Source organism: Conger conger, chromosome 5 (assembly GCF_963514075.1).
Source record: "Conger conger chromosome 5, fConCon1.1, whole genome shotgun sequence".
In the NCBI taxonomy this organism is placed as follows: domain Eukaryota; kingdom Metazoa; phylum Chordata; class Actinopteri; order Anguilliformes; family Congridae; genus Conger; species Conger conger.
The window spans coordinates 8,422,254-8,432,333 of record NC_083764.1 but is presented as its reverse complement, the minus strand read 5'-3'; the positions used below and the strand labels follow the sequence as shown (position 1 = coordinate 8,432,333).

General features: G+C 48.4%; 1 protein-coding gene across 1 annotated transcript in view; it reads right to left on the bottom strand.

Moving 5' to 3' along the window:
• Nucleotides 1-504: 504 nt before the first annotated feature.
• sec63 (SEC63 homolog, protein translocation regulator) overlaps nucleotides 505-10,080 on the bottom strand; it is a 28,282-nt gene continuing 18,706 nt past the window's right edge. The window contains exons 15-21 of the mRNA XM_061243259.1: nucleotides 9,464-9,526; nucleotides 8,452-8,667; nucleotides 7,334-7,495; nucleotides 6,379-6,480; nucleotides 5,210-5,308; nucleotides 3,928-4,032; nucleotides 505-3,594 (exon numbers count right to left, since the gene is read on the bottom strand). Of these exons, the coding sequence (XP_061099243.1) occupies nucleotides 3,457-3,594; nucleotides 3,928-4,032; nucleotides 5,210-5,308; nucleotides 6,379-6,480; nucleotides 7,334-7,495; nucleotides 8,452-8,667; nucleotides 9,464-9,526 (885 nt within the window). The 3' untranslated portion in view covers nucleotides 505-3,456. The remainder of the gene's footprint in view (nucleotides 3,595-3,927; nucleotides 4,033-5,209; nucleotides 5,309-6,378; nucleotides 6,481-7,333; nucleotides 7,496-8,451; nucleotides 8,668-9,463; nucleotides 9,527-10,080) is intronic.

Here is a 10,080-nt window from a genome sequence, read left to right as displayed (position 1 = left end):
AATATTGTTATATCTAATGACCAAAACAATAAAGAAAATATAGTAATATATAATATAGCAACCATATAGTATTTCTAGTGCTGTAGAACCACTAAACGATACATTTATGATTTTTTATTTTTTTTGGTTAATAGGAATGGCTTCAATGTATTGTACCGCTGGGCCTAGTAAATTGGTTTTTTACCAGTTTAACACAGAAATGGTCAGACACACGGTTTTTGAAATGCAATCATAAACCTATGCTTCCAGACAGAAAACGGGTCATCCGCGTCACACTGCACTGCAAAACCAATCCACAGATCAATGCCACGTCCGATCAAATTTCATATCAGCATGCACATGGACACAACCTCTCTCCTCCCAAACTCTCGTTTTCCTTCTAATAAAACCACCTTAAATTTTAACTGTTATTGGTTTACACGTCTGATTCTCAAGAAAATAAAATTTAAACCAGTAAGCTGTGCTTCATTACACACCGAGGAGAGGAGGAAGAAACAAACAATGTCGTTTTTAAAAGGTCTTACCATTTTATTTGAAATGATTTAAATACAAATATTATATATTTTCCATTTACAATGACAGTTTTCTTGTAAACAAAAGTGGCAGATATTATTGGGTAATTATTCCTATTTGGCCTGTAAGGGTTTAAACTATCTGTGTAAATTAAGTACTGTATGTTACTGCAGTTTTAAACACAGCATGTTAACTAATGCTACATTCTTGCAGATCAATAATACTTGAGTACAATAATCTTGTAGATATCCTGTTTGAAATTGGATTTTACGGTTTGGTTAACCGGGCTTTGTGTTAACAGGGCATGCAGTCTTGCTGAAGCCCTTTTCCCTCCCACAGTAGGTTTATGCTATGGAGAAAAAAGAAAAGAAAAAGAAAATTCTATCCATAGGAGTCATTATCAAGGTTTAGTTTAGCATCATGTAGGTTCCAGAAAAAACAATAAAATACACAAGACTACTAGGTTCTGGGCCTAGTCCTAAATTCAAATTGGTTTATATTATAAAAAAATTAAAAAAACAAGGATCTGAAAGCATGTCCTGCTAGTCACATTTCATACAATTTCTACAATTTTAGACAAAATGTCCAATCAGTTGAAAATCATCTTCACACCAATCATCTTCGAACCGGGGCGACTGCCTGCAAACAGTTCAAATCCCACTTTAGTACGTTTATTTATTTATTTTTAGTCTTAAGAGAATTGCCCAAATTCCCAAACCGGTAATCCCTTTGCCTTTCTATGCGATTCCACTGTCTGCTGAGCAGTACCTGATTAACCCAATGCCATTGGCTCACTGCATGGTCCCAGTTCGTGTTCAGCGACCGTCCCCCGCCCCCCAAAGCGTTTTGGGCTCCTCTTGCTCGAATAATCCATACGATTATGCTAACCGTCTGCCAACCGCTGCCTCTTTGGGCAACAATTCACATTAAATAAAGAAGAATAAAGTTTCTTTTCACCATGAGAAGAAACCCAGACCTTTTTTTTTCTTTTCTTTTCTTAAACTACGACAGAGAATGCCTGGTGAGAAAGGGACCTGGATACAGACCAATGGGGCTGGGTGTTTCACTGGGAAGTGAGACCGGTGAAGTCTAAGTACTGCTCCCGTTCTCAGGTCGCTGAAGTACTGCTCGCTTCCTCAAACCGTTCTCCTGGCCCGTGCCTCGAGCTCAGCCTGAACGCGGCTGGAGAGCGGTAAGGTACCTGGGCTCGCCTGTCAATCATCTCACCGCTGTTATGAAGAACACAACACGTTAATAATTTGGATAAAAATTTTAAAAAAAAAATTATTATTTTTTTTTTTTTTTAACTGAGAGGGGAAGGCCAAATGATTCAGACGGGGGGCGGGCGGTGGGGTTCGCTCTCCTAAACGGGAGGCTCTGTACAAGTGGATTCACACGCAGGTGTGGGTTAGTCTTGTGATTTTTTTATAAGGCATTACAGATGAAGGAACCGCCCGGAATGTGCTCCTACAGTCAATCGCGTCACGCTACTCCGGAGGGCTCGGGCTCCAACGTGCCGACGGTCGCCAAAAGCGGTCGGCACCGCCCCCCGACAACCTAAGCATTCTGAAACGTCCGACGGTCGAGAACGGAGACCGACGACGCCGACGTCGCCCCCGTCACCGGTTCTACGAGGTTCTCGTCCCGTTCGCCGTCGCGCTGAAGCCGAGAGCTGCCTAACTTTGGAACGCCGAATAGAATTTCTAACGTTTGCTGGCAGGCCTCAGCTGTCAACAGACTGTAGTTCCACTCAGCTGTGACAATTCAAAATGGCGCTAAACGAATGCACGGTGTCAAAAAAATAAGAATAAAATAATCCATATAGAACAGTGAAAACTGAAAATGAGTATGAAGAACCACAGCTAATACCAACTGGAGTTTTACAGTCCTGATGTTCGGGGGGTGGGGTGTGTGGGGGGGGGGGGTTCGATCACAAGAAAATGGGGGTCCGTGGTGGAATGTCCATTTTAAGTGTTAAAATAAAAACCCGCAGAGTTAAAGTGCCGAGGCCTGCTGAACGGGGGTTGGACCGCTTCCTGGCTCCCGTCTTTCGGAGAGAAACGTCAGACGCACAGAGCCCGGCGTGGCTGCACCTCCCCTGCCATGTCGCGGAAAAACGCACTTTTGTCACGAGTGCTGTGAAAATACAACAATCTACAGCCAGAAAAACCCTCTAGAAATCCAAACAGACAACATTCAACTTTTTTTGCTTTTTTTTTTTTTGTTTAAGTGACTGCCTCACATATTTTCCACTTTTTTTTTCCATTTTTTTTTTTTTTTTTCATCAGACCTGTGGAATACTAAAACTACAAAATAAAAAAAATTGACATTCTTCCCCACTTTCTTCAAAAAAAAAAAAAAAAAAACCAAAATAAAATAAAAAAACAATTTTACAGGCCAGTTCTTTTTTTTTTATTTCGTTAAAGGAGGTGGGGCACAGGGTGGCTCCGTCTGCACCCCCAGAATTCACAGAGGAGGCGAGACCGTGAGGGGCCCTGGGCTGGACGTGTCTGTGGCCTCTCGGGGGGGCAGGGAACTACATATCCCACAATGCACGGCCTGCTCCACATCCTGACACATACATCAACCAACACATCAGACTCACTGCTGTCTGAGACGGGGTTTTTCCCTCCATTTTAGGAAATTTAAAGGAGAGGGGGAGAGAGAGAGAGAGAGAGAGGGGGGGGGGGGGGGACAGAGGGGGGGGGACAGAGGGGGGGAGAGAGAGAGAGGGAGAGAGGGAGAGAGAGAGAGAGAGACCGCCCCGTGTGGACCCGTGTGGAGCTCTGCGTGGGGATGGGGTGGGTCACTCTGGTCACGGTCAGGCGTGAGTCAGGTGGGCTGTGGGTCGGGTAGCGATTGGGGGGAGAGGGGTGCGGGGGATTCGGGCGGCGTGGGGCGACGGGACGGGTCGGCGGGGGTCAGTCCGTGGCGTTCACAGGGCTAGTCGTTGTCCTCGTCTTCCTCCTCGCTCTCCTCGATGCCGTCGCTGTCCTCCTGGTCCTCCTCCTCCTCCTCGGTCTCCGGGATGTCCCACTGCGGGTGGTTGTCCAGCATCTGCTTGGCCTCGTGGACCTCCAGCTGTGGGAACGGGGCGGAGTCAGGCCCAGCCAATGGGAATCGCAGGGCGGAGTCAGGCCCAGCCAATGGGAACCCAGTGCGGGTCTGACCCAGCAAAACCCCCCCGAACGGGCTACATTTCTGCCCTTTACTTGTAAACAAATTTTCATTACGTTTCTTGCAGCTACGTACATAAAAGACGACTAATTAATCTACCCAAATTGATACACGTAATTGCTTGTAGACACAGAAAAAAAAAAAATCTATGAAATCTCCTACAGATTACACCAACACATTCCACTGTATACAATTGCTGTATTTTTCAGTTTAAGTGCATTTTTTAAATCCACCTACCTTTAATGGCTTAATCTGATCTAACCCCAAGTAGGAATCCGATCTCAAAATCACGGAATACTGATAGTTTCCGGTTTTCGACGGAGCAGGAAATTTCAATTCCACCTGTGAAAAACACGTCAGCTTTCATCACACCTGTGTCAAAGGATAACATTTCTACCAGGATAATTCACCAGACGGTTTCATTTTCTGCCTTAAATGTATTTTCATAACATAACAGCGTCAAAAAAATATATTATCATATGTACAGTAACTATCCCATTATTAATAACCACATATACATGTTAATCTTAATTACGAAAAAAACAAATGAACACTTTCAGAGAAACACTCCACTTTGGACAATATTCACAAAGCAAAGTTAGTCTCACAGTGTTCATCAATCTTCCTAATGTCAAGTTCACTTCCAGTAATAAATCTAACGTTAATGGGCCCCACTGCCACGGGCGGCCATTACGGCTCAGGGCTCTTTGCTTTTCCACGGACCCAACATTTCAGCCACCCGGGTGATTGATTCTTTCCCCCTTGACGCAGTCAGCCCGGTGCCACGCTAACAGCTTTAGCGCTGAACCCGACTTGGGAGTACGGCGGCAGGCTACCGCTACGAGCGGTTAAGGTGGGGGGGGGGGGTAAAGAAAACGGTATTGACTTTGGGCGGAACAGCCGCAGAACGATACGATACTGTGAGGAGAACGGGGTGGAATCTCACGGGCGCTCTTGACGTCCGCGCAGTGCGACAGTCAAAACAAAACCGGGCTCAGACCGACCCGGGGCTTCTGGCCCTTTAAGAGTCTCACGCTGCAACACAGAGGTTGCCTAGCAACTAATTATGGAACCGGGAAAGAGAGAGAGAGAGAGAGAGAGAGAGAGAGAGAGAGAGAGAGAGAGACAGCGGTCTGTGGAAAGCAGAGTCTTCACCCGTTAGCGGTTTAAAATAAAAAGAAACGTTAGAAATTCTGGAAATTCAGAAAAGCCCTTAATGTGACAAACGTCTCGCGTGCGGGTTTGGCTAATTAGCGTAGCAGCACACGTTCAGGTGTTTGTCGATGGGCACACCTCTCTACTGCAGACCAGGGAGGGGAGGGGAGGGGAGGGGGGAAAAAAGAAAGAAATCGAATAAAACTTATCCACCGAGGTGTGTTCCTGCCCTTGCAGGAGCGCTGAAAAGGCGTCCCTTTAGGGAGGAAACCTCCACAACAAGCCCCCCCCTCTCCCTCCCGAATCCACTACGAACAGCAGCTCTGTTCTGTGACCTTGGCTTTTAGAAAAGAGCAGCGCTCACCTCTTCCGTGTCTTTGAGAGTGCAGACATGATACGGCATCGACACCAGCATCTGCTCTTTCCTGTCTGCAATGTACAGCCACCACCACTCCTGCTTCTCCTGCAGGGAGCCAACGCACACGACTGAGTTCACACACACACTCATACACACAACTGTGAGCTTACACACACACACACACACACTCATATTCATATACACACACACACACACTAATATTCATACATACACACACACACACACACACACACACACACACACAACTGTGAGCTTACGCACACACACACACACATACACACACACACACACTCATACACACAACTGTGAGCTTACACACACACTCATACACACTCTCATTCATACATATACACACTCATACACACAACTGTGAGCTTGCTTACACACACACACACACACACACTCATTCATACATACATACACACACACACACACAACTGTGAGCTTACACTTACACACACACACACACACACTCATATTCATATACACACACACACACTCATATTCATATATATATATATACACACACACACAACTGTGAGCTAATGGTGGAGGGGACACACTGAGCGCGTGCAGCAGCAGGGACACACTGAGCGCGTGCGGCGGCAGGGACACACTGAGCGCGTGCGGCGGCAGGGACACACTGAGCGCGTGCGGCGGCAGGGACACACTGAGCGCGTGCGGCGGCAGGGACACACTGAGCGCGTGCGGCGGCAGGGACACACTGAGCGCGTGCGGCGGCAGGGACACACTGAGCGCGTGCGGCGGCAGGGACACACTGAGCGCGTGCGGCGGCAGGGACACACTGAGCGCGTGCGGCGGCAGGGACACACTGAGCGCGTGCGGCGGCAGGGACACACTGAGCGCGTGCGTCAGCAGGGACACACTGAGCGCGTGCGGCGGCAGGGACACACTGAGCGCGTGCGTCAGCAGGGACACACTGAGCGCGTGCGGCGGCAGGGACACACTGAGCGCGTGCGGCGGCAGGGACACACTGAGCGCGTGCGGCAGCAGGGACACACTGAGCGCGTGCGGCAGCGAGGACACACTGAGCACGTGCGGCGGCAGGGACACACTGAGCACGTGCGGCAGCAGGGACACACTGAGCGCGTGCGGCAGCAGGGACACACTGAGCGCGTGCAGACAGGACCCACCTCGGGGAAGTAAAGGCTGTAGACGGGATGTGTGATCTTTGATTTGGTCTCCAGGAGAGCCCTCTCCCTACGCTGAATGCTCTGCTGCAGAGCCTCCCATTCCTGAGAGAGAGAGAGAGAGAGAGAGAGAGAGAGAGAGGGGAGGGAGAGCAAGAGGGGAGAGAGAGAGAGAGAGGGAGGGAGGGAGAGAGGGAGGAAGAGAGAAATGGAGAGAGAAAGGGAAGGCAGGAGAAAGAAATAGAGAGGGAAGGAGGAAAAGAGAAATGGGGAGAGGGAAGGAGGGAGAAAATGTGTTCAGTTCAGACCCACAGTACATACACAATTTAATTTAACTCAAAGTAATATCACTGCGGCTTATTACTTCTCAAACGACAACACAATGACAGGAACAAGCCATCCAGGCCCGTCCTGGCTCATCACAGGGCTGATGCTGGCAGCGACTCCATCACCACATTATGGCACTGAACCATTCACACCACTATCCCACAACATTGAGTCATATCCGTTTGAGAAGGCGCTCAAACAACCACAGACGTGGGTTCAAATAGTATTTGTTTTGGACTCGAACACGTTTCTGCATTTGACTACGCTTGCCTGGTGTACTAGAACAAATTAAATGATCCCAGAAGTGTAAACCCTGCCCATCTGCTCCTCCCGTAGCAGGCTCGAATGCACCAGGCAAGATCGGTAGAGCACAGAAAAAGAATTCGAATCCAAAAACAAACATCGTATTAGTTTATGTTAAGGATCCCCGTCAGCCGAGTCCTGCTAGTCTTCCAGGGGTCCAAGACAACGTTACACCGTACACATATAACATACAACCAGTAACGAACAAAAACAATACATTGGACCCCGAGATGAGACGATGTAGGAGCCCAGGTCTGAACACCCAGACAGGGCACAGCCCTGAGCTTTAGCCGAATATCCCCTCCCTCCCCGCCCCCTGTTGGCGCACCTCCTCGTCGTCTCCCGCGATCTCGTCCACCTCCGTGTCGCTCTGCTTGTCGCTCTCCTCATCCCGCTCGCTGGGGGAGTCCTTGTTGGCCTCGCCCTCCTCCGAATCGCTGCCCTTATCCGACGCGTCCTCGTCGTCCTCCTTCGCCGCGGGGGCCGCGTCCTGAGGGGGGGGGAGACGATCGCCGCGGCGACGGCGTGGAGTTTTAATACGGTTTATCCGAAGCCGCTCGCGGTTGATTAGACCGAGAGCAGGGGCTAATCCCCAACCCTGGAGCAATATGGGGTTCAGGGCCTTGCTCAAGGGCCCAATAGCTGTACAGATCTTATTGCGGCTACACCGGGGTTTGAACCACCAAACTTCTAGGTCCCAGTCGTGTACACCTTAGCTAGGCAGGCTGCCCCCTATAGGCTGGGTTGAGGCTATTCACAGATTCACAGAATCTACACACGTACACTCATCGTCCAGAACCTTTCAGTAAATTTCATCCCTAGTTTAAACAGAAAACTGCCGTGAATGTATCAATAAATATAACGTATCAACAGCATTGGTAAAGCCCATTGCGTACTTGCCAGGTATATGGCAAACTGGAATATAATGTTTGGAGAGAAATTATTAGATTAGAGAGCCTTCTCAGACACACTACACCTTCCATACGCAGATAGTTTGGATCCAACATGACCAAAAAAAATAATAATAATAAAACATTTTCTGCATGCAAATGTAGAGGTGGCCTCTAAATGACCAATACCAAATCCTTCTGTAGTGGACAAGTATAAACATTCCAGATATAAATAAACTAATTATATAACATATCATTATTTTACATTATTTGGATTCATTGGTTCACATAACCATTAACAAAATGATAAAAATCTACAAGGTCTTAATCTTCTGGTCATTAGCGGGTTATATTCACATTCCCATTGTGGATTTTATTTTTTTTATTCTTTTTGAGCTGGTCAAAACCCGGGGAAAGACTGGTCTGCCACTGCCAGACAAAATGGCCGCCATAGCAGCAGCAGACCCTGCCTGGCGGTGAGAGTAAAGAATGGGAGTGGAGAAGCCAGGGTGAGTGTGGAGTGTGGAGTGGTGGTTTTTCCGGGGTCTGGCCTTACGTTGCTTGCCACGTTTCCGTTGGCCTGCTTCAGCTTGTCAGCCTTGTGCTGCTGTAGTTGTTGCTGCTGCTGCTGCTGCTGCTGCTGTTGCTGTTGTAGTTGTTGCTGGCTCACTCCCTTCTTCTTGGTCAGCTTCTTCTTCTTTGACTTGGCCGCCTTCTTCGCCCCTTTGTTCTTGTTTTGCCAAACTTTGGTTTTGTTTTTGCTGGCGTCACCCTGCGGTGAAAGAAAAAAAAAAAAAACAGAAAAAAAAGAATTTACCAAAAAAAAAGAGGCTTTGGCACTGGCGAAACATTACCCCGCCAATTCCCGCTGCAGTTTCCACGATGACGAACTCGGAAGGGCTTCTCAAGGACCTTCGACAAATTCCGCTAGCTTTCAAGGACCTTGCATGAATGACCTTCTAACAGGCTTCAGTAAAAAAAAAAAGGACACTTTTTCCCCTCTCCCCCACCCCCACCCCCACCCCCCCTCTGGCTGACAGCCCTGCCCTTGCTGTGTAGACAGTTTATCAGGGAGGCTGCATGCTCAGGAAATCAGGACGCTGAGGTGAATTCATTGGATTTGATAACATTGAATAGGTTGACCGTAAGCTTTAATGTGTGGGCGCTTACATCCATGTCCTGTGAAACGTGTGGGAACTGCTGCCCTTTTTATAGTGTCACTGTCCAATTACTTACGCAATTTACTTACTTAGGCCCACACGCATATTTTTAATGTTTTCTTATCATCCCGGAGCCTTTGATTTGTGTTGCATAACCGATCCAAGTAAAACGTGACCCGATGTGTTTTTTCGCCTAATTATCGGATGACGTTGCCGAACGTTAACACAGAGAGCTGACCGCAGGAGGCAGAGGTGGAGGTGGAGGGGGGGGGGGGGGGTACAGTTAGGGACTTGCTCTCTGCGAACGTTGCGTTGGCGTTTCAGACGCCGGAACGCAGATACGCGTGGGCCTTTAAAATGGAAGAAGATCCGTTCGGCTCGCAGGCCGGCGGTCCGGCGTGAACTTACCGTGTCCGTCGAGGCCACCTCCTCCCCGGCACACACCAGGTCCTGCTCCTTCTCGAACGCGTCCTGCAACCACGGAAACGCACCGCCTCAGCGCACTCGAAACACAGGAATCTCAAACCTGACCTTCTCCGCCCCTACGTCACTCGCCCGTTTCTCCTGCCCGACACCCCAGGATTAAAATACTTTTCTACGCTTTGCTGAGCGTCGTCTGGTGCACTGGAACCAAAGAAATGCTCTCAAAAAGGTGCAAACCCCACCTTCACGTCTTCTTAGTCGGCTCAATTGCACCCGGATTAATAGAGCACAGAAGTATTCGAATCCAAAATAATTACGCATTTGACTCAGATCTGCTACACACTGAATGGACTTTAGAGTAGAGGCACTTTCCACTAGCCTTCTGGATCTCTTGATAGGCTCAGTTGCAGTAGGCAAGAATTATCGAGCACAGAAAAGTATTTGAATCTAAAACTAATATGTATTTGACTCAGGAGTGCTCCACACTAAAGACACTTGCCTCTTCTGTACTGTAGAACAGACACTTCCCTATTCCTCCTGTATCTGACAAACACATATACCCATTGAGGGCGGCTGTGGGGTGGCATTAATCGTAAATGGAA